The 24,481-nt window shown below is 34.5% G+C and overlaps 2 protein-coding genes and 1 non-coding gene across 4 annotated transcripts; 2 read left to right on the forward strand and 1 right to left on the reverse strand.

Moving 5' to 3' along the window:
- The first annotated feature begins 3,187 nt into the window (after positions 1 to 3,187).
- On the forward strand, positions 3,188 to 12,941 carry LOC102583974 (uncharacterized). Of its 2 annotated transcripts, none has more exons than XM_006351729.2 (9): positions 3,188 to 3,358; positions 3,728 to 3,835; positions 7,513 to 8,090; positions 8,279 to 8,618; positions 8,706 to 8,780; positions 8,979 to 9,584; positions 11,191 to 11,339; positions 12,295 to 12,430; positions 12,511 to 12,941. In XM_006351729.2, the coding sequence occupies exons 2-9, from the start codon at positions 3,776 to 3,778 to the stop codon at positions 12,607 to 12,609; spliced, it is 2,043 nt and encodes a 680-aa protein (XP_006351791.1). In that variant the 5' UTR covers positions 3,188 to 3,358; positions 3,728 to 3,775; the 3' UTR covers positions 12,610 to 12,941. The 2 variants fall into 2 exon arrangements, with proteins under 2 accessions (XP_006351791.1, XP_015166142.1); XM_015310656.1 differs by having other exon boundaries at positions 3,734 to 3,835.
- Positions 12,942 to 16,165: 3,224 nt separating this feature from the next.
- Positions 16,166 to 23,779, forward strand: LOC102584852 (endoplasmic reticulum-Golgi intermediate compartment protein 3-like). The gene is made up of 13 exons (XM_006351731.2): positions 16,166 to 16,544; positions 18,413 to 18,486; positions 18,721 to 18,804; positions 18,917 to 18,997; positions 19,402 to 19,482; positions 19,577 to 19,669; positions 20,174 to 20,353; positions 20,464 to 20,531; positions 21,136 to 21,187; positions 21,994 to 22,047; positions 22,135 to 22,227; positions 22,690 to 22,756; positions 23,260 to 23,779. Exons 1-13 carry the CDS (start codon positions 16,403 to 16,405, stop codon positions 23,349 to 23,351), a joined length of 1,161 nt encoding a protein of 386 aa, XP_006351793.1. The 5' UTR covers positions 16,166 to 16,402; the 3' UTR covers positions 23,352 to 23,779.
- Positions 23,780 to 24,175: 396 nt separating this feature from the next.
- TRNAV-UAC (transfer RNA valine (anticodon UAC)) lies at positions 24,176 to 24,248 on the reverse strand. Its single transcript has one exon. It is a non-coding gene; the product is annotated as a tRNA-Val (tRNA).
- Positions 24,249 to 24,481: the final 233 nt, after the last annotated feature.

A 24,481-nucleotide genomic window follows, 5' to 3' on the forward strand; every position in this document is an offset into this window, starting at 1 on the left:
ATAATTATGACATAGACATGAAATTGTGAATTTTTATTTTAGCTCTCGAAGGACATTATTGCATTTATATATTCAAGCAAGAAATATTATTAATTAGCGATTAAGTACGTTTTTTTCTTTCTGCACTACATCGTCTGATTTTTATCGCTCTCTATGACCTCTTGGTTTTTAAAAAAAATTTAAATTCACAATCTTAAGATTGGATATGAAGAATTTTTACCACCCGAGCAAATTATCTAACTTTATTAGTTGAATGATTAGTGGCTAGACAATATATGGTAGATTTTTATTGTATTTAAAAATCAAATGAGCAAGTTAATTGAATTGAATTTAAACGAATTAAAATGGATGAATCGTCCGAGAGTTCTTTACATTTTCACTGTTAGAGCCATAGAGGCATATTCTTTTTTTGTTTACTTAAAGCTCTAAAAGGTACAAATTAAAGAACAAAAATTTTGAAAGGCAAAAATTAAAAATCACCTTAAAGTCATTTGCATGAATGATCCAATAATAAATGGAACAATAATTCACCCAATTTTTTTTTTAAAAAAAATTTATAAAATAATTCTATCACCTCTAATTGCCATCAGTCAATCCAGTAATGTAAATGAAGAAATGACAAATCAAAAGTACGAGTTAAACATAGCGGTATAAACTTGTGTTTGAAGAAGCAATGTCCACATATTTAGAAAATATATTATTGGTAGTTTTTTATAAATTTATTTTTAATTAAATTATTTTATTTTATTTTTATCCATAGAATATCTAAAACTAACGTGCAAGAAATATATTTTAATTATTTACAATGTCATTTTCTTTTTTAAAATTTAAATTGTATAACCTATTTTCACGAGTAATTAATACGAGAGCACATCCTTAGCATTAATTATTCTTTTCCAAGTTATTGTCTTGTTCATTGACAATGATTTTCATTTTTCTGTCCGTTTACCAAATGAACGGCGGTACGTAGTTCTTTCTTTATAGTAGTTCCCAAAAGTTAGTTGAAATTATTTTCTTTGGTCCCTAGCTTTAATTTTTTTTCCCGATCCCTAGCTTTAATTGACTCATGAATTTGTTTTAAACTTATTCGTTTATGGTAGAAATTAAAGTACGTTGCTAAAATAGTTTTTTATCTTATTTTATTAATTCACACTTTTTCGATGATGTATGATCAACTTATTTAATTGGAAATGAAAAATCATAATAGAGAGCACTAATTTTATATGATGTGAATCTAAATTAATCAGATCAGTAAATTTTGAAAATAAATACAGAACCTAATTTACATTACTATTTTTGAACAGGCTTTTTTCTTATGTGTTTCTCATTAGATATTTGATGTGTGTATTGGAGCTCCGATTGAATCTGAATTGCGCGCATTACATGACCCATTTAGTGATGACGCATCCAACATGATTTTCTTCATACCTAAAATTCAGATTTAAAACCTCTAATTATAAGTGAAGTAATCTCACCATTGCACCGCAATCCATAATGATGAATAAGGCCTCACAAGTGGGAGCATTAAACAAGACAAATGTGACTCTCAAGCAAGTTGACAAGAGGGACATAACATAAGTTTAGCAAAAAGTTTTATGAATTGAATAAAAGTTAAAACATTGAAACACACTCAGAATCACATAAAATTCAAAACAAAGAGATACACAAAGTTTTGTGTAAATACTTGACATAAAAAATTCTCTTTTAGTTAATACATGTTTGAGTCACATACTTCTAATATTAGTTGCGGTTATATATTACTCATCCACACGATTAACATCCGTATTTCAAATTACTCGTCATGATTGAACTAATTAAAATAAATAAATCACTTTTGCCCTTAAATTAATTCTTTTTGAAACTTGGAAGTATAGATATTGCAAAATTTAGAAGAAAAAAACAAAGTTTCTTCATTTTTAATTTTGATACTAATAAATAAGATAAAGTAAAATGTATTGATAAGTAAATTAATAAAAACTCGTCTTACTTATAATTATGAAAAATGAATAAAGGAAAAAAAAGTGCATATATATAAGATAGGGAGTAAGAAGCAATTTAGTTGGTAAGTAGCGAAAGAATATATAACAACTACAATTAATATAATAATATTAGTTCTGAAAAATGTGAGTAGGTGGTATGTACTTGTGATTTTGAAGATAGAAATATAAACACATAACTTAAATAAAATATATCAAAATAGGTATAAAGAAAACATAATAGATAAGAAATCATGTTAAAAATAATAATAATAATAAATAACAACAATAAATAATATGATAATTAAAGAAAAATAATAAATTTGAAAATTAAGAAAATAAGGAGACATAATAACATGAGTTTATCAAGAATTTCTACAACGGCTAATCAAGCATGTTAAGTATGGTAGTTACACAAATCAAATGAAAATGTACACGTGCTTTATTTTATGGAAAAAAGTTTGAAATATATTTGAATTTTGACCGAAATTACTGTAACAATATCGAACTTTGAAAATGATCTTTTATCTCATATTATTTAATAGTGTATTTTAAAGGTATATATGTGTCCATGTGGACATCATAAATATTGCATTATTATAATTAGTAACCTGTCCACATGGACACATATAAACCTTTAAAATACACTATTAAATAATGCATGTGTAAAAGATCCTCCAGAAAATTTGGTATGATAGTTAAAATATTTTTCAGACCTTTTTCACTTTATTTTATAGCCACTCTCAAATTCTTGTTGCTCCACTAAACATATTCCTGATAGGTATTAAGTAAACTGTTGTTAGATTTAAAAAAGGAAAACCACTGAGTCATTATCACAAAAATGTTAATTAATTAATCTGATAACCACTATGATTAACCCTTTTGTCATCAATTAGTGCGGTATAACAAGAATAAAATATTGGGAATAATTGCGGATTAAGCAAAGCAGTAGACGGAAGCAGAACGCAAGTGCTATATATTACCGGCACGTGGCTTTGCACATATTAAACGGCATCAAGCCTTCTATCGACACGTGTCAATTATCTGACGTGGACCAATCGGGTCAGGGAAACGGATCGTATCGCGACCCTTCCTCTCAACCACGAATTCTGATACCCACTCTCAAAGCTGTGTGACCGCAAATTTGATCCGCGTTGCCACGTGTCAACCACGCCTGACACTTATTTACATAAAATAATAAAAAATATTAAATTATTCCTGAAATTTTTTCAAAGCTGTTTGTTCTCTTTCTCTCTCTATCCAGAAACTCCGAGATTTGTCTTTCCGAGCATCAAATTAGGGTTCTACTGCTGTCCTTGTGCCGTTCAAGTATCGATTTTCTGGCCAAGTTCTAGGTTTTGCCGGCGCTTATCGGTTTTGAGGTGAGTTTTCCGGCAGGATCTTTTGTGAAGTGATATTTGCTTGGTTAATTTGTGCTCTTCTTTATCAACTTCTTACTGGTTGAACTTCAGCGATAAGAGTTTTCAGCATCTGAACTGATTGAATATTTTTCTTAAGTCAATTTACTACATCAAGTTGTAATCTATAGAAAATCTTTCTGCTTTCTTATTACTTACTCATGGATGTTCAGATTTTGAAGCTTTGAGAAATTTGCGCGAAATCATTTTTGTTATCTCAGCGATTGTGTATTTAGGATGCTTAAAAAAGTAGGAGCAGGAGAATGATTTTCTTCAATTGCTTCTAATACTTTATTTTCCACATTTCTTGATATGTCTGGTTGGTGAATGGAGATAAAGGAGGATTTGGGATTTGAATATGAAATCTGATCAGTGTGTTGCATGTGGCTTGAGTGCTGGTTAAACAACTCAAAAGGAATGTCAGATTTGCAGTTATACGGGGTAAGATTTTCTACTTTCTGATGAGTGTATTTTTATTATTTGATGCCGTTCTTGACTGTTCTTTACTTTGCTTCTGGCGGCTAGCAAGCGGGTACATTGAATTTGAACTTAATTTGGTGTGCCACATATATTAGATTCTTTTCAGTGTATATATGTATTCTTTTGATGATAAATGATGGGTGTTGGAATACTGACCCCCAAATTCGCCTAAGGAACAGGTATATTCTATGTGTTCCTTTACAGATTACAACAGTTACGTTATGTAAAACAAATAAAGTAATGACACAATAATTTATCGCGGAAAACCCCGGCTCTTAAAGGGTAAAAAACCACGACCTACCCCTCTGTAGGATTTAACTCCACTTCATTAAACTCTGAGCCTCAACAAAAGGTTTGTGAATTATAAACTCTAATCCCTAGACGCCAACAACCAACTAGATCATCGACCCCACTTCAAGTTATGAATTCGGATTACAACTTTTGCAATCCTAGGAACTAACTCTAATTCCTAAACTCCAACACAAACCCCCAAGGTCTGTGTTCCCAAGTCTTTTAAGTCGCCCCAACTTGAAGACTCTATTCCTACTCCAATTTATACTTCACTAGATCTGGAAAGAATTAAAGATACAACTCGATAAAAACTCAATACAAGCAAACTTAACCTAATAATTAAAAAGCATAAGTCGTTAGATCAGGTTCTTCAATCTTGTTTCCCTGCGTTGGCTGCACTTCGTAATCAAAAATCACTTAAATATGAACTCCCTCTATTTGATTGTATTCATCTTGTAATTCTCTGTTTAAGTGCGCAAGTTTCTTTCGAGAAAATCTTCCCCTATTTATAGATCAAGGATCTTTTTTTTTTTTTTTTATGACAAGGGAAACCCGCAGCCGCTACCCTTTGGGTGCGCACATGGTAGAACCCCCGCTCCTATGCAATAGCTCGCAAACCACATAGAAGAGGTAACCCACACTAGGCAAGTTCGGTGCGACAAGCTCGACCCAGAAGGCAAACCCTTTGCTTTCGCTTGCAAGGGGTTTCGAACTTGAGACCTCAAACATGGAAGTTCCAAGCCCAAACCACTGGGCCACCCTGAAGGGTGGATCTTTCCTTCTTCAATTGGATCTCGGTTACTTTTGTAGTGGTTCCTACTTATTGTAGGATTAGGCATCCTATTTTAACTGGGTATAACCCATTACTTTATGTACTGGTTTATTGTCGATAAAGCAATCCCTCCACCGCTTTATAACTTCTAATTCGCGTGGTTGACGTTCTCCATATCCTTGTCGGATTCGCTCTGAAAGGAACACGGCAGCGCAACCTGCTCCTTTCATCTGTTCCCTTATTTGTCAATCATCAAAATCTTTCTCGATCTAACAATGGGGAAATAGAGAAGTTGGATACTTTGATCCCAATGAATGTGGTTAGGATGTAAAATTTGGCTTTCTTTACCATTTAATTTTGCTCAGTGTGATTTTATATTTGGAAAGTAGACATGAGGATCGAATGTTGTACATGAAATTCAATTTGTCGAGTGTACCTCTACTAACTAAAGGTTACTTTTTGGATACTCATGAGTTCCCCGAGCCAAAATGCCAGAGTAGTTGGAGTACAGTATTTTACCTCTGTACTTTTTACGTTTAGGTCCACATGAAAATGAAATATGTAAACTAGGAGATGAGAAGTCATTATCTTTGTGTATTGGTCAAACAAACAACATTTAATTCTATACTTTTACTGTCCTCTTTCAAATATGTACTATTAAGTTATTTGCTTCTTTTGTTGAACACACATTAAATTCATGGAACATTTCTCTGCTTTTGAAATTCATTACTTTTCACCTATATGACCATGGAGTCATAATATGAAGATATAAGAAAGACAGAGTCGTCTTTGTTTGTCCCCTTTTTTATTTTTTTATTTTTGATAACCGAGAAATCCGTCTGTGACCCGCCCTTTGGACCAATCACAGCCTTCTAAACTCGGTGGATAATGAGCCTGCCCCTCTACCCTTCTCCACTTAAATACCGGGCTTCGCTTTGCATGGTGTGGGGCTTGAACCTGGGACCTAAGCCACAAATCCTCCACCTTTTGCCACTTGAGCTAGGCCTTGGGGGCTTTGTTTGTCCCCTTTTAACGCCTGCAAATGTCTGAGTTGGGCGTAATTAGTGGATAGGGGATACAAGCAGACATGTATTAATTCTTTAAATGAACTACAAGGAAGATATGCCTCTGGAGATCCCCGCAAATGCTTTTGCTTTCCGGCAGGGACTTCTGGACAAAATGTAAGTGAAGGTTTCAGGAAATAGGTCATGGTGATGTGCCCCAAATGAATTTCCAAAGAGAAATTTTATCGTCCGACCAGTGAAAATGTGGAATATTACCTGCGTTTGTTGTAAAATGGTGCAGGAAAAACCAGTTAAGAATGTTGCTCTTATATTTTATTTTTGTCCGATCAAGATACATAACACGCTCTTGAAACAAAGGTACATACCCGAACCATGACATCAAATCACTGATGTGAAGGAATTATGAAGGGGCTAGTTTTAGCAAATCCAAGATGTTGAAAAGCATATGAAAACCAGAAGGCAGAACCTCATTAATCATAGAAAGGTTGGGGTATGCAAAGTTTTTACAAGTCCTACTTACAAGAAATAGAACCCGTAAAGGTTATAGTACTGAAAAAACTAGAGTTCCTGATTTTTCTTGATCGAGAAATTAACTAAATAAAATAAGAGAAGTCCTAAAGGAATAAAGAAACATGCACCTGAGGATTTAAAAAACCTGTAAAATAACTATTTTTTTTCTCCTGATAAAACAAAATCCAGTAAGATAACAACAGTCAGATGAGAAGACTCCTAAACCACCTAAGTACTATAGAAGATAGTACAAACCAGATAACTTGTAGCATGAACAGTATTTTTCATAAAAAACTGTAGTATTAACAGTTACTTTAGTTCCATTAGTACCTGCTTCATCAAATAGAGTATACTGAATTCTTCTGGTAGTCTTACTATGACGACAAACTAGTTTTTTTTTTACCCTTATGAAGAGGTATACAGTAAATGATGTACTGAGAGTGCAGCATTATCTTCTTCAGCATCCTCCATTCACTACTTCTTATACATAAAAGGTACCACACATTTTTCTGAACAATGTCGCAGTACTGCAATGTCGTCCTTCTTTTTCCTCAGCTGACCTGCTTCCGTTTTCGATTATCTTTCATGCTTTGTGAGTATCTTAGATTCTCTCTCCTCAACGACAAGTAATTAGAGCACAGTTAGCAGAGATTTAGGGGGATTTCTTTTCATCTTCATGGGCGAAGTTATCCCTTTTGCTCTTTTAAAAAAAAGAGGTTTCCGTGTACCCTGCACTGATAGAAGCATGCACATACCTAGTGGAATAGTTGAGGTGTGATAAGTTGGCTTAATCTGCCCCAATACATTAAAGTTTCTGTCATCTCAGTAAGCTGCATTTGCTTCATTTGTGACTTCATTTTTTGGTCAGTTTGGTGAATGTTAGCTAGTTCCTTTGGTGATTTCTACTTATATCTTTGTAAGAGACAGAGAGCCTTCGACCTTTCTCATATTATAATATTTAAGTTCTTATTTGAGTTGCTCATTTTATGGAAGTACCCTATGAAGTTATTACAGCTAAAATTCTGTAACTGGTGTAACAGCTTGACGATATATCTTGGGATGAGTTCTGCCACAATGATGATCATATAGTGCCACATCCAAGTAGCGGACGCACCAATGAACCACTCTCCCAGAATGATAGCCGTAAGAAGCCTCGCCATGAAGTAATTGGTTTAACAGGTAATGCAGGTGATCAATCTACTGGTAAATATGCTAATCAGCAAAAGGAGCAAGTGTTGAGTAATAGAAGCCCCAAAATGCTGGAAAAGGACTCGTGGGCTGATGCACCTGATGGTGCATTCTCTTCTCCACGTGAAAAAGCCATAGTCGGAGAAGTTTCAAGTTTACCATCTGAAAATACCAGGACATCCAATCGTTGCATCAAAAGTAATAATATAGACTCCATTGAGAACGAGTCCTGTCCTAATGGTCGCACTCTTGATGACAAGAATGCTGCTGTGGGGGAAAACTCTTATAGCTATCCACTTGGTCCCATATCTCAGGCTGATGATGATCTCAGTTTTCTTGACAATAGTTGTGATGATAAAGACTCTAATGATCTCTTATATTATAGCTGGCCTGAGATAGAGAACTTTGAGGATGTTGACAGGATGTTCAGGTAACGGCTTTCCTTATTTCAGTCAAGTGGACTTTATTAATCCTCATTTCATCCTTTTTAGGGGGGAAAGAGGTGAACAAAATTTTGAAAAAAGAGTTCTACCCATAACATCTATGTCATCTTTTGTTATGAATATAGATAAAGTGAATAGTCTGTTTAAAGACACCAATAATTGTAATGCATTTCAGGAGTTGTGATTCGACATTTGGATTTGGACCTGGTAGTGAAGATGACCTAGGTTGGCTTTCATCATCAGATGTTATTGAAGGATCTGGAGATGGATTGACGTCTGGTTTTAAGTTTCCATGTCCAGCATCCAATGCACTTGGAAGTACATCCGCCAGTCATGAAACTTCAAAGCCAAAGGAAACAAACATTTCAACTGATAATTCTGGCATTGAGAATCAATCACTTGGCTATAATAGCAGTTCGTGGTCCTCCGAGAAAAATGAATCTGTAAATCTGAGTCATTTGTCTTTTTTAAATGGATCAAGTAATTTACAGTGCAAGTTAGCACCTGATAAGAAGGTAATGCTTCTGTGCAATGTCAATTTATTTATTCTTTAAAGTCATATCATGCATCAGCTTACCTGGAAGGTGGTTGTTTTGAAGCAGGCTGAGGTACATGGTGGTGGAGTCCAGGTTGAGATTGTATCTAATAACCAACCAAGAATCAACAATAATGTAGTGGTGAGTAAAGAATGAACGGGTAGTTCCAGTTAGGTGCATTTTCCTCTTCAAGTTTTAGTGTGAGGATGAAGGAACAATTCCTGAGTTTCTGGATGATAATGACTTTGAATATCTTTAGCTATTCTATTACATACATTGATCCTGATGTGACTAATTATTCCTCCTATTTTTAATTTTCTTATCGTTTCTTCTTTCCAGGATAGCATGCAAAAGAAACACTCCAAGCACCAGAATCTCTCCAAGGGTAAAATAAAATGCGGTTATCTAGAAAATGGAGACGCACTCAATTACACTGATAGCCATCCAGAGGAGCAGAAGCTGCCTTCTGGGATCGCAAGCACTCAAGTGAATTTCACATCTGCAGGTGTCCTGCAGCAAAAGCAAGCTCAAGATCCTGATTTTGGCTACTTGGGTGGTAGCTTCTCTTACATGCATTCAGATTACGGTCATTCCAATGGGAGTGCTCTCCATCCAACTCTACCAATTTTAAAATATGAAAGTAACGGTCTCGTGTCTCTTTCCCCCAAGGACTCTTATGCATCAAATCAGGTACAGTCCATGGAGGGTTCTCCTGATCCTTCTTTTCAGGTGGCTGCTATGACAAGAAATGAGAAGGTGGAGAAGTTATTCCATAGATCTGGAGTTAAGGTTGAAAATAACCGTGATTTTGAAGGGGTTGGCATAAGAATTCCCACAGAATTAGGATCCTCAGTTGTACAGGAGTGTTCTTCTACAAATTCTGGGTTGGATGAAATTTCAGAAGAAGCAGCTAGTTTTCATCAGCTTCAACGTGTCATGGAACAGGTAGTCAGTTCACTCTGAAATTAACTGTATTGTGATCTTCATTGATAATGAACTCATTAAGAGTAAGGCTGCAAAAGAGTTGATTCAACTTTGCATATCTGACATACAGGTAGTCAGTTCACTATGAAATTAACTGTTTGCATATACATGTTCAAGGCAGGGGCGGACGCATGTACATTGAAATGGTGTCACGTGGCACCGCTTCGTTGGATTTTTTAAATTAATATACATACAAACAATAGTCAGAAACAGTATAGATATGATCAAATGACACCAATTAACAACATGCGTCGCGCAGCCTGGTGGTCCAGAGCTCCAGTTCTCATGCTTGAAGTCGGCAATTCGCTTCCCTTTATGTTCGCATTTTGCACACAAAACTGTTTTAAAGCTGTCGTGAAATAGGGATAGAGGTTGTAGCATGTAAGGATTGATCCCTGCTCTTATCTGGGTTTATAGAAATGGTTAAAACCAGTTCAACCATGATTATTTTGTGATAATCAATGCTATCATAAATAAGTAACTTAACCCCAAAATTTTGGAATGCATTACTCCTTTTTCACAAAAAAGAAAAGAAAAAATATTCTTCCGTTTTTGCTGATGTTACTTACTATTAACTTGATGAGTTCATTGGGTTCAGAATTTTATATTTGTCGAAATTTTACTATTTTTCACATAGATATCTATATTTAGTTAAATATATTGTGTTTGGTTGAATCCATAGCACTAGGAATACATCCACCACTGTCCACTGGTTATAGTGATCTATTGATCACTTCTTTAAATGTCGACACCGCTTACGAGAAGTTCTGCGTGCGTCACTAGTTCAAGGTAGACTGATTATGTGCTAATCAGCTATGTTGCTTGGACTCTTTAAAAAAGTCAACGGGTGCGTGTCGGATTCGTTAAAAGTAGTGTATTTTTGGAGAATCCGACACGGGTGTGGCATCGAAAGTAAAGAGTCCACAAAACTTAGCTAATCAGTCTTTGGGTTCTGGTGCTAATAGCAGATATTTCGTGAGCTGGTGTCTTATTATTCCCAAAACATTTCATGCACCTATACTTAGTATATTCTAAAGTATTTCAACTTATTATAGTTGATTTGGGATGCAGTATATCAAAATTTTACTGCTCACTCGCTTGGAACTTATGCATACCTCAAGGGATTGTTCTGATTTTTTAGAAAGGTGTGATATAGCTAGAACACACTTGTTGTTTTGCACACATACTTAAAGTGACTGTTCGATTTTTTAGAAAGGTGTGATATATCAGTTACACACTTGTAGATTTGTGCATACTTCAGGGTGACCTTTCTCGTGCATGTCACTGTTGCAAGAGGTAGTCAAGTGATCCAGTATATATAGGCGGTTTACATATGTTGTCGCCAGGCTAGAGTCATATTTTGGCTGAATGCAGAAACCATCATACGTGTGATATGTTTCAGTATTGTCTGGTAATTGTTCATTTGTTGTTCCAGTACAATTTGGCAAGAATGGGCTTGTTAGCAGATTGCCTAAAGTGGGTCTTCAATGTTATATCTGTAGTTGAAATTGACTTCTCATATTTACCTCTTTATAAATTTTACGATGTTGAACTTTTCTTGTTTTAGTTGGATATACAGACAAAGCTATGTATAAGGGATAGCTTGTACCGGTTGGCTCGGAGTGCTGAACAAAGGCATAGACATGCTAATCTCAATATTGTCTCTGGAGATGATGGAGGTACCAGCGAACCACTGGTTACCGAAGGAACAAACAAGTATGGATTTGTTTTCAATATCTACATTTATATACATTGGTTTCTGCATAGCTTGTTGTCTTGGCTCTCTCATATTACTCCTATACTGCTTTTTGCTTTGTTAATTAGTCAGCTGGTATTTGTTTATATAGTTGATCGTTTGCTTAATTTGCATCATTGTTGAGCTTGACTTTGTGTAGTTCACTGATGGCATGTTCGCCGAGTGGTTGAATACTAGTCCAACTCTAAGTGATAGCATCCTAATTTAAGTCTAGTACTTCTATAGAGTTGCTTGCCCATTGAATTATATTTTTCTATAAAAGTCTTGGCTATACGAGTTTATTCATCAAGATTAGCCACAGATCAGGGTGAAATTAATAGAATGGAGTGGAATTGTCTTAGTACTACACATCTTTAGTGTTTTTCACTTCTACCTGAAAGTTGAAAAGTAGTCTGTATTTAGTTCACATGTTTAACAGCAGAAGCGAGAATTTAACGTAGTAAGGAGTTGGTATATTTAATATTTAATATGTCAAGTGTACAATAATATTGTGGTACATGAAGTTATGATAGAAAAAAATGATAGTTATAATTCCTTATATCAACTGTAGAATGTAAATGCGTACATAAAGTTGCCTAAAAAAATTTGATAGATGACATACATAATGAAGTGAAAAGATGTTATGCACGGCATCTCAATTGACAGGACGGTGCTGCAGGAGCGTATTTTAGTCATAAAATATGCCCTTCTTTTTTATTTTATAGTCATTGAATTATCAAAAGACAGTTTATACACGACTATACTGAGTTAGGAAAACCTGGGGTAATATGTTAAGTCAGAGAACCTTTTTAAAAGCAAACTGTGGCAGGGGTGCTGGGTTCCTTTGGGGAGGTGGTGCAGCAGCACATGTAAATTTTTTTCATTTTTTTTTCCGCATCATTTTAGTCAGTAATGTTTAATTGGTTGTATTTTCAGGTGCACAGGATATGTAGACATCGAAACAGACACAAATCCCATAGACCGATCTATTGCTCATTTGCTATTCCACAGGCCTTCAGATTCAGCTGTTACCCCTGCCCGCGATTCCTCAACTTTGAAGTCGCCTTCCATGGTAAGCTTTTAGTTATTTCCTATATTCATGTTTAACTGTTTGCTATATGAAACCTTATCCTGGAAAGAATCAATGGGCAGATTCATGGGTCATTGTCTAGCGCACCAGTGATGAGTGACAACTTGATCTCTCATGGAGAAATTGCATTTCAAACAGATGGAGAAGCTGCTGATCATTGACCATAACTATTTAAGAAGTCAATTTCAGTTTGTGGGGGGATTTCACATGCAGAAATTATCAAGCTATCATACAAGGAACCTTTATGTTTTGAATGTTTTCTCAGTGACTGGTTTCTGGTCCATGTGAGAACATATCCTTGTATGAGCTTTCGCAATCAAGTTATTTTTATTTCACTCTAACCCTTCCTCACTCGGAAGGCATACACAAACTACCTTTCCTGTGTATACGTAGATCAAACCAACTGACTCTTTTTTGTTGTTTGTAAGTAGATAATACCTGGAAATTTTCCAGAAGATACTTGCAAGTCTTGAAGTAGCTCGTGACCTGTTCCCGTCTTTGTTTTCCCTTTATTCCCCCTTAAAGCTAATTCATAATTTAATTTACCCTACACAATCTAACCCAATTGCAATACAAGATCAATTGCCTTCTTGTATTAAATGCAAATGAATTGCGTGCGTCAAGTGTTTGTCAAGCGTATCTAAATCTTTCGATTGATTTCTAGTGGTCTAAGATGCCATGGCAGAAACGACAAGGTCAACTGAAAACAATTACACAACTAATTAGCCTGGTTCTGTGCTCAAGGAAGTTGCCTCGTAGATGTCAGTTCGTTTTCTGCCTTAAGATCGATGTGAGTGTATAGTTAAACATTTGTTTGTGCAGCACCACAAAAATATGAACATTATATTCGCATATATACACAAATGAGTAGTTGGAAAACAGTACTTTTCGAAAGAGAGGTGAGTGGTGACGGATACTTGAGTAGTTATTCTAAACAGAGGTGCTCATGTATTTTTATGCTGGGTGTGGAGATGTAGTGATATGGGAAGTAGGCTTTGATGAACAATGAGGCCAAAGAAAGGCACCCATAGCGAATTTTCGCTTGTTAGCCAAGTCGCCTATAGCAGGTAAACCATATTCAGCAAGAAGCTTGTCGATCATCCATTCAGGCATGTGCTGGTAGTCCTCTTTGGTGTACCTTGGATAGTGCAGAGGCATTTGGAAGTGGTTTATGCCACTCTTTTTCTTCACATCCATCACTCTGCCTATAGTGAATGTTGGAATTATGATGGCTGATTTTAAGAAAAAGCTATATAGGCATGTCAAATATCACAAGGATGCGGTGATGTACCTTCCCATATCATCCATTTTTTGGCACCTCGTGTGCTTTCAACCTTGAATAATCATGTATATGGGATTGTGTGTGTAAAGTGTATTGATCCTATGACTTGGATTTCTCATTTCTCAATATTCATGCATTATATGCATTGGAATCATACCATTGCTTCTACATTGGACTCATATTCATGTTTATTTCACTCTTTTAAGACAATGCAAGAAATTCTCATATTGTTAATTTAGTTTTGGTTGGAGAAACTAAAAAATAATAGAGGCAAAATGGAGTGTATACTAACCTTCAAGACCCATAAAAAGATTTTCATGTGAAAATGACTACACAAACTGTATCAAAAGTGTTTCGTGGTGTGAGAAATAATTATTATCCAAGTAAGAATTTTGACATGATTGTATGTAAAATGAAAAAAGTCAAATAACTCAAGCTTGCTTTAAGGAACGTATTTCATCACTATTATTGTTTCACTTCTTCAATTGATAAGAAAGAACATTTAGAGCCAAGCAATTTATTTTGACAAATTCGTTTGAAAAGTGCTTTGATAAGCAATTTGTGTTTGACTGTTATTTTTATTTAAAAAATAATAATTTTAAGAGTCAAATTACGAAAAAGGGTAAATATTGTTAATATTAATATTATTTTATAGAGAGAAACTATTTTAATCATCTAATACAAAAACTTTAATTATATTATTATTTTAATTAATTAAAATGTTCATATTCAAATTTTCAATCAATATTATACATAGATAAATATTGTTGAAAAATATTGAAAGGAGGATATTTTTGGTTATTTGTTACCCTATTTTAAAAGGAAAAATTACTTGGATGGGTACCTTTTAATAAATCATTACTGATTTTAGGGATATTTTTTATTTATTACCATTTATAGCAATACATAGCAATACTATGTTAAATCTCCAATATTTATTAAAAGTGAATTATGTATGCAATATATATGTATTACAATTGTTTTTTTTATAATATATTATGCTTGATTGGTAAGAAATTGACACATTGTATTATAAGTGTATTAAAATGTATGATAAATGTATTATCCATCAATAAAACTTGTATTTTATGCGAATAATAAATTATTCTTTGTAATATGTATTAAAACTATATTATAAATGTATTAAAAGTGATCAAGTGAAAAAAAAATGTTATTACTATAAATGGTAAATATTTTTTTTAACATAATATATTTATGTAAGTTTCCCTTTTTTAAAATTTAATCTTTAACTATTATCTTTTTTTTTTGTTATAGTACTCTAAAGTTTAAAAAAATTCAAATTAAAAATAAAATAATATATAAATTATGAAAATAATTTTTTGTTATTTGTATTTTTTTTGGAGGACTGAAATCATTTATTGTTACTTTTTCTCTCTTTTTTAAGTCGTACAAAAATGTTGTTGTTACCTATATGTCTAATTCTAAAAAATTATGTATAAAATATAAATAATAACATGAAAACATAAAATAAAATAAAATAAAATAAAATAAAATAAATTATATTTTCTGTTTTTGCCAGAATTTTTTAGCTTATTTCCAACCGCAGAAAAAATGTTTCTACTTTCATGTAAAAGCAGTTTTAAGAATTTGCCAAACACTTAACTTTTCAAAAAAAAATGTTTTTTTATTAATAAAGAAGGACTCTTGCCTCCCAACAACAATGTCAAACATGCTCTTAATATAATTGAAACTTTATACGGTAACGTCAAACAAAAACATTTGTAATACTAAATTTGATAGTCAATCATCTCGTTTGAGGATTCCACAATTCTATCCAATACTTCCTTCGTCCCTTTTTACTTGTCAAATTTTGACTTGACACACACCGATTAAGAAAATGATGATTGGTATAATGAGTTGACTATTTTACTCCTATTAATTAATAGGATCTAAATATATTTATTTATTATATATTTCAAAGACATTTAACTCAATGTTAATAAATTGAGAATATAGTAAAAATAAGTTGTCCATTTTTTATTTGTCAAAAAATGACAAGTAAAAAGAGAAATCAAATTAGGAAATATTTGACAAGTTATTAGGGACCGGGATAGCATAGGATACTATTACTAGTGCTTTCCTGTTTCAAGTTAACATAAATTTATTTGATGAGGTACGTTGCTCAAGAAAAAAAATATTTCAATTGTGTAATATATATCACAATATTGTGTGATCACTTGTTAAATGTATGATCCTAAAAATGTGATAAAATATATGTTGGTGTAAAAAAATGTCATTAAGGTAAAACAAAGAATTTAAGTTATAAAATATTTTCAAATTTTTAGAGATCATTTCCTTTTATGTAATAATGAAAGTGAATTAATATCACATACATATAACTAAATTTGAATGAAGAGAGTATTAAGTTTAGGCCAATCCAATTAAGAATATGAATGTGGACGCATTGACCAGCTGACCATTATCAAAACAATTGTTGAATCCAAAGAATCTTCCAGTACTATTTTAATAAAAACTTGGGCGCCCGTGTTAAGCCCCGGCCCAATCGTTAAACCCAAGGCAGCAATCTTGTTCGCCGGCGCCGGCGGGGTACAAACTCATCTGAATCTGAAACGTCTTTGCTGCGTTCAAGATTTCGAGAATTTGCGTTGTATTGTACAAGTTTGGTTATGAAATTAAGGTAGGCGGTGAAAATGGAGAGAGTGTTCAGTAAGCTTCGGAATTTGGACGCTTACCCTAAAATCAATGAGGATTTCTATAACCGTACGCTTTCCGGTGGTATTATTACCCTCGTCGCCTCCATTATTATGCTCGTTCTCTTCGTCAACGAGCTTGGTATGTTTCCTACATTCTCATCTCAAAAATTCGTTTTTTTATTGCTTTATTGACTGGAATGACACTAGAATGGAATGGATTTAAAGGATTTATATAGTCGGCCGTAATTAGTTTTGGATCGAGGTGTAGTTGAATTATTGATTTTGTTTTCGGTGGCTGCAGAAACTTCTGAAACTACTATTTGATAATGAGATTGGTACGTGTATATTGTTTGTCCTGTGTGTCATGGAATCTTTTCCTAGGCTAAGATAAATTGAGAGCCAAGGTAATTGTGGATAAAGGAGAGGAAATTATTGCCTATTCTTACACCTCCCACCACCTCTCTTAGACAGGTTAAAAACGATTTTGTTAAATGTAAGTACAAGATGCTATGTGAATGACTGTGGCTAGAATAATTCTTACTCTGGGAGATTGTAGTGATGGAATGATATTACACCATTATTGAGTTTTGAGTGGTAAGTAAGAGATAGGACCTCCCTATTGAGTATGCATCATTTTGCATCAAGAAGGATTGAAAACATAAATCACTTTTAGTTGGTGTTGATTGGTTTTGATGAGATCGGCATATTATATTCCACTTGATGGCAACTTGGAACTTGTTTTTGTGCAAGTTTGGGTCAATTGAGTGATATCTCTATCAGTGAAAGATCTTTTCTGCTTCTAGATGGGTTGTAACTGCAGTAAAGAAAGATCTGAGAAAGATTTGGAGAACTATTCCTGCATGTTCATGTTGGGTGTTACGGAAGGAAAATAATCAAACGTTTTGAGGGAAAAGTTATAGCTGTACATGTTAATTATTATATGTTCTTATGTTTAGTGGAATCGGGTGCTTGTTAGAAGATATATGGGAGGGAAATATCATGACAGACTTTATTAGCTCATTACATCATCGATATTTTGTACAAGAGGACCCCTTTTTTGTAATTCTCAATGCCGACTTAGTGCTTTTTAGTTTATGTGAATAATACTTTGGCTTGCTTGGAAAACTAAGAAAGAAGAAAAGTGGCTTACTTCTGTGAATGAAGGTTATGAATACAGTGATTCTGTACTGTCAGATCTGAATTATCAAAATGCAGCCATCATCTGGAAGTATGGGCTATGGCTGCGGTATTTAAGTAATTAAGTTCCAAGAGATGAAAAGGATTGGAAATCTTCCATAAAGAAAAAGTTTATTGTAAGGATTTAGGGATTGTAGTATCAAGGTCTTAGGGATTACCACCATTCGGCTTTAAGCTCAAGAACTTTTTGATAGTTTGCTTTGAACTTAAGATTCAATGGTCAGATCATGTCCTAGATACATGGATAGCAGTTCCTGACAACTCTATATGTACATGTTCTCTTTTCTTTCTTTCTTTCTTTTTTTTTGAGGGGGGGAGGACTTTTGGGGATGAACTCCTAATTTTGGACTAAACATGCTAGGAGTTGAATGAATTTTTTTTGTTGATTAGAACAGAGTTTTATAGAATTTGCAAAGGTTTTATTGTCCCTATTAGAAGAAGTATTTCGCTTGCATCTACTATTGTTTTATATGTGTAAGTGCATTTGTAACCGATTTTATTCATTAAATTTTCCTTGGTTTAATCTTTGTTTGTAAGTTTTATGATTCTTCAAAAAATGCAAAATTTTCCTAAAAAACTTGCCATGGTTTATAGTTTGTTCCACTTTTGGGCTTGAAGATCTCACTTTTAGAGTTACTTGACTGCTGAAGTCAAAAGGCATATATCACAGCATAGCTACAATTAATGTTCATATGGTCAATATAACTGCTCCATGGTTACTTCAAGGAATGAACATCCCCTAACATATTCAATTTTTATGACAACCAGAATTCCTTGTTCAATGATCTTTTTCCACCTCTTGATTTGCAGGATTATATATCCACAGTTATACTGAAACACAGCTCGTAGTAGATACTTCAAGGGGAGGAAAATTACATATACATGTAAAGTTCACTGCCTTCTTAAGCATCATCCATAGTATATGATCTCTGAGAGCATTTTTGATCCCTGTATTTTCAAGATTTTATGCTTTCTATGAGAATGCTGATTTTATCTTTGGCAGACATAAGATTTAAAGTGTCTTTTCAGACCAGTATACTTCAGAAAAATCTGCCTGTGAAATTTGTTTTTTCTGTAATTTTAGATGTAGACTTAATTTTTCTTTTGTCTTCAAGCAGTTTGATATCACTTTTCCAGCTGTTCCATGTTCACTACTCAGTCTTGATGCCAGGGACATTAGTGGAGAAGAACATTTTGACATAGTATGTGATCCACATATATTATATTTCTTTTTGCTTCTGCTGTAGTCATTATGTCACTGTGTTTCTTTATTCTTGAAAACTGTTTTTTATTTCAACTTCAAATAACTTGCAGCGACATGATATATTCAAAAAGAGGATTGACTCCCATGGTGCTGTTATTGAAGTCAGACAAGATGGAATTGGTGCTCCTAAGGTTTGTTGGTGATTGATACTATATGTTTGCAGTATTCCTCTGCATATTTATCTACTTATTTAAATTTGAAGGCCCATGTGTTCATGAATGTTTGGCAATATTCCTCTGCTTATTAGTCCATATGATTCTTCTATGGACTTCCGCCTTCCGGATATACTAGACTCTGCTGCATTTTTATGGTGCCAGCTATCTTAATGTTTTGGAGAATAGTGATACTTCATTATGAGTTACTTGCATGGTGATACCTAATTTCCTTCCATGGGTCTTGTAGTGAAGGGGAAGCATGTTGTGTTAAGCCTGGTGATTCAGATATCTTATTACCCTCTTTGTTTTGTTCTGGTTTTGATTTACTGTTTGTGTATACTTCATTAACCGCGTTTTGTTCTATCTCTGTTTCGGTATAGATTGAGAAGCCTTTACAGAGACATGGTGGCCGACTTGAACACAATGAAACATACTGCGGCTCATGCTTTGGTGCAGAAACGGTACTTAAGATTACCAATTAATCCCTTATAAGAACATAGTGTCAAAGACTACATTCCATTTATTTTACATCTATGTCTCCCATATCTTTTGCAGGCAGATGATGAATGTTGTAATTCATGTGAAGAAGTTCGTGAAGCATATCGAAAGAGAGGTTGGGGGATGACAAATCCAGATTTAATCGATCAGGTTTACATTCATGTTAATTTTTTTAATTAAATTCAGAATATTAAGTACATTTAAAAAGAATAGGTGCATTCAATTGCTTGTTGACTGTTGTTAGCATGTGGCTGTTGACTTCTAACGCAGAAAAAGAATTGCTGACAAATTAGTCAGTTTAATGTCATCAAGGACATTGACATTCATGTTTCAACCAATTTCTTTTTTATTAGCTGGTTGCCTAACCACTCCGTGAGGGGTTTGGGGGGAAGTTGGAGACAGTTTAATTAAGTAGTGAAAGGGAGTATACAGCATTATTATTCAACACAGCATAGTGTTGAAGGTAGAAGTTCCTATTCCGCATAGGGGAAAGGATGAATAAATTGGTAAGTAGCAGAGGACGTGCTAATTGTTGTATTGTATATATTTCTGGCGGAAGTATATTGACTCATAATCAATGTTACTAACCCTTACTCTTCAGCTGTCATTCTTCTTACTACAGCGGTGTTACTAATTTGATATTTTAATTTGTAGTGTAAAAGGGAAGGTTTTGTCCAGAAGATCAAGGATGAAGAAGGTGAAGGATGTAACATTCATGGATCTCTAGAGGTCAATAAAGTGGCTGGAAATTTTCACTTTGCTGCTGGCAAAAGCTTTCACCAGTCAACCTTTCAACTCTTCGAATTGATTTCCTTACAATCGGATACTTATAATGTAAGATGCCTTTAATAATAATTTACTCTTAAAAGTAGATTGTTATTAGTAATTTGATGTGTTTAGAAATGTTGGCTAGCATTCAATTAACATTTTTTTGTGTCATGCAGATAAGTCACAGGGTAAATAAGTTAGCTTTTGGCGACTCTATTCCTGGAGTTGTAAATCCACTTGATGGGTAATTTCCTTGCTCTCTGATGACTCTGCTATGTTTTGCCGTGTGTGTTCTTCTGTCTACAGGTCAAGGTTAACTTGCTGTTTTGAAGTTTAACATGCATTTCCCAACTTATACCAAATCATAGTTACAACTTAGAACATTGGTTTGTTCGTGTAATTGCGATTTGGCACATTTGTCTTCCAATTCTTGCTGAACAACTATATTGATTGTATTTTCTCTACGTGTATCACATATCCTCCCGGATTTTCCACCTCTCCCTAGGGAAAAGGAAAAATGAAGAACATAGCATTTCCATTCTGTTTTTTTTTTTAAATAACTGTGGTGCTCGGGCCAGCTTGTGTGCACCTCGACTAATTCCATAGGGTATCTGCCACCTCACAGCAACAACAGGTACCAGATAGCTCTGTCCACCAAGGCTAGGACAAGGACATATAAGGAGAAATCACCTAGTGTTTTTGTCTCTGCTAGGATTTGAACCTGAGACCTCATGATTTTCAACCCACATCATTGACTACTAGGTCACACCCTTGGGTGCATATTTCCACTCTTTTTAATCTCTTGCAATGGTATAGTGCCTAAAATTTTTGGTTCTATTACTTTCTAGGGTTCAATGGACACAGGAAGCACAGAATGGAATGTATCAGTACTTTATCAAAGTAAGTGTGTGTGGACATAGCATTCATCCTTTCTGTTTCTTTCTCCTCCTGATTTGCATGTATCATGTATGCTTTATACATCTGATCTTGGAAACGGGTACGAGGCAGAGAAGGAAATTAAGTAATATGATTAAAGGGAAAATAAGGACCTGTACAGGAGAAGCATAGCAACTCAAAACTGTAAATTTCAAGTTTCTATGAATCTATCACCCTCCATGTAAGTGTAGGTAAAGCTGTGGTGGGACTCAGAAATACGTAAATAATCTAGTACTTCTCAAAATATAATTCCACCGGGCTGAATGTGTCTCACAAGGAAACATTCGTCTAAGCCCAAGAAGTGCTCTGTAAATTCTATGCTAATTGTGTCATTGTCACGGTATTTAATTTTAAATCACTAGTTAACCCCTTGGCCGCCAATCTTAGTTGCTATGTCCAGTGTGAGCTTGGTGCTTGGCTATTTCTGTTAATAAAAGCTTAATTTACTGATTAAAAAACTCAATTTTAGTTGCTTTTGGGGGAAGAAATAAAGATTAAGCACAACAGAGGAACTGAAATAAAAAAGAATTCATTGTTATGCTTCATGATTTGGAATGTTGTCTTGCCAGCGACAGATGTTACATTGAAAACGAACACCAATTGTTGCATATTTCCACAAAGTACAGATTACAACCAAAAATGCGACACAACATATGAATCTCCTACCCATACTTGTGATTTAATTAGGAATCAATTGGCAAGAATCAAACATTGTGTTTGTTTCAAAGTTGAGAAAATAAGAATTTGCTCAATGTGTGCTGGTGTTTCAGGTGGTCCCTACAATATATAAAGGTGTTAGAGGCCGTACTATTGATTCAAATCAGGTATTTTTTGGACCATTTTTAGATGAACATTTTCTCTTGAAATTTCTGTAAATCATCCTAATATGAAAGGACATTGGTTATGTATAGTTCTCAGTGACCGAGCATTTCAAGGGTTCAGATTTGGGTCTTTTCCAATCAATTACTGGAGTTTACTTCTTTTATGATCTCTCTCCAATCAAGGTGAAATCTTCCATCCATTTTTTCCCCTTTATTCCTCTTCCTGTTTTTTTTAAAATTAATTATATATAAGTATGATTCTTCCCATCTGTCCTAGCCTTGGTTGACAGTCACCTGGTACCTGTTGCTGTGGGAGGTGGCAGGTATCCTGTGGAATTAGTTGAGATCCGTGAAAGCTGGCCCAGACACCACTCACCACTGTCATAATTTTTTTTTTATATATAAGTAGATGTGCAAGTGATGGATATAAAATATGGGTTGGAGGGGTTTTCCCTTCTGTATTATATCAGTTAGATATCCCAATTTGACAGTAGTCTCTATCATGAACATGCAAGCATGAAGGTGAAAACTTCAAGACGGAAATTGCTTACTTTTTGGTTATAAAAAAGAGAAGAATCTTGAAAAATGATTAAATTTGCAGTGGAGCAAGATGATTTATTCTTCCAATTTGGTTTCTTGTTGCAGGTGACTTTCACAGAGGAGCATGTGTCATTCTTTCATTTCCTCACCAATGTTTGTGCAATTATTGGAGGTAATTCACTGTATTATATATTATTCAGCTGATTTTTTTTGTATTAATGTTACTTGTGATTGTTGGAGGAGTATCTCAGTCTATGATTATATGACTTCCAAGGAAAGATAGAATGGGTGGAAACTAGACAATTAGAAGATCTCTTTTTAGCTGCTCATCTATTCCAAATGCAATCTGGAGTTCTTTCAAGCTCCAGATATCAGTTTTTCCATCATTGTGAAATTATGTTTGATTTGCCATTAAGCTTGACTGAGTTACATTGCTTTGGTAACACTTCATTGCGAGTAGGGTGTTAAACAAAATTCTGTCCACAACTTTGTGTATCCAAATTTTGCTTTGCATTTTATTTCAAATCTACAGTATTTAAGCTTTTACACTGGTCAACCAAGTGGTGAACATTCATTTTTCTAGATAACTTTGTATGAGTAATATCCTTTTCTTCTCAATTTTTATTCCTTACAACCTGTTGGATACTTACAGCATTGTCCTGGTCCTTTCATCAGGTGTCTTCACAGTTGCTGGAATATTAGATGCATGTATTTACCATAGTCAAAAGGCCATAAAGAAGAAAGTGGAACTCGGGAAGTTCGGTTAATGACACTACTGCAAGCTAGTGCTTCATCACCCTTGATGCAGTAGCTACTACTGCATAGTATTGATGCTTGTTCATTTTGCTGTCCTCAGCCCTTCTGATGGATTCGTTTGGTTATTTATTATGTACAAGCCTTCCAACAGAAAGGAAGACATGCATCATGTTTCATAGGGTAAATTACATTCAGAAGGGCTGAACTCCACAACTGCAGAATATGACTAACTTCTGTAATTTCTGCTTCATTTCATTCTCATTTTGCTCCATTTTTCATCTTTAAGTTAGACGATCTTGGGTATTGTTGAAAGGAGAGATGATGTTTTCTGTAGTTCTGATTGGAAGTCACATGCCGAATGTTTCCCTAGTAACAGAGTAAATTCTAATTTGTGTTACAAAGTTGACTTGTGCCAATGGGCTACCACATTGATTGTATACTTAGATGTCAAACATGATCCTGAATTTTAATTACTTATGATCGGACCACCAGTTTGCCCAGCAAAAATGTGAGATTCTGTAAAGTGTTGCTTTTCATTTCTAATTTAATTGCATTTACGGATTGGGGCAAACACAAAAAGGAAGATCAAAGACGAAGTTAAGCACAGGCTTAAAGTTTACTGCACAACTCTCTGAATAAATTCACCAGAGAAGTTTTAGCTTATCGAAGCTCGTGATAGGATTCATCAGGAATTTATACAGCAGGGAAACTATGCTGTCAAAATATTCAATGAAATAAAACCAACTTTAGCTATAGATGGGCGTCTAAACAACGTACATGCGGGTTCTCTATTGATTGTTAATTTGCTCTCTCTACTTTTAATACAAAAATAATGTGTTGCTGCCCAGGATCGAACTGGGGACCTTCAGTGTGTAAGACTGACGTGATAACCACTACACCACAGCAACTTATTGATAGTTACTGTCAGCTTTTTTATATATACCTAAGGTTGATCTTTTTCTGAAAATAAAACTGGAGAACAGGTTTTCCCCATCCTTCCTGTCACATAATTCTGAATCCCATTTAGCATGGAATAGGTCATAAAGGTCGGGTAACGTCAGCATATATCTTATCCTCCCAAACCCACTTATGGTATCACACTGAATACACGTTCATGCAAGCAATTTAAAGACGAATGGAT

Source organism: Solanum tuberosum, unplaced genomic scaffold, assembly GCF_000226075.1.
Source record: "Solanum tuberosum cultivar DM 1-3 516 R44 unplaced genomic scaffold, SolTub_3.0 scf00136, whole genome shotgun sequence".
Classification (NCBI taxonomy): domain Eukaryota; kingdom Viridiplantae; phylum Streptophyta; class Magnoliopsida; order Solanales; family Solanaceae; genus Solanum; species Solanum tuberosum.

Excerpts from the sequence above, each read along its gene's own strand:
- LOC102584852 (XM_006351731.2), top strand. The coding sequence starts at position 16,403 with ATGGAGAGAGTGTTCAGTAAGCTTCGGAATTTGGACGCTTACCCTAAA. Across the intron at positions 18,805-18,916 it reads GAGAAGAACATTTTGACATA|CGACATGATATATTCAAAAA; the intron begins GTATGTGATCCA and ends AATAACTTGCAG. Across the intron at positions 20,354-20,463 it reads TACAATCGGATACTTATAAT|ATAAGTCACAGGGTAAATAA; the intron begins GTAAGATGCCTT and ends TGTGTCATGCAG.
- LOC102583974 (XM_006351729.2), top strand. The coding sequence starts at position 3,776 with ATGTGGCTTGAGTGCTGGTTAAACAACTCAAAAGGAATGTCAGATTTG. Across the intron at positions 8,091-8,278 it reads GATGTTGACAGGATGTTCAG|GAGTTGTGATTCGACATTTG; the intron begins GTAACGGCTTTC and ends AATGCATTTCAG. Across the intron at positions 8,781-8,978 it reads GAATCAACAATAATGTAGTG|GATAGCATGCAAAAGAAACA; the intron begins GTGAGTAAAGAA and ends TCTTCTTTCCAG.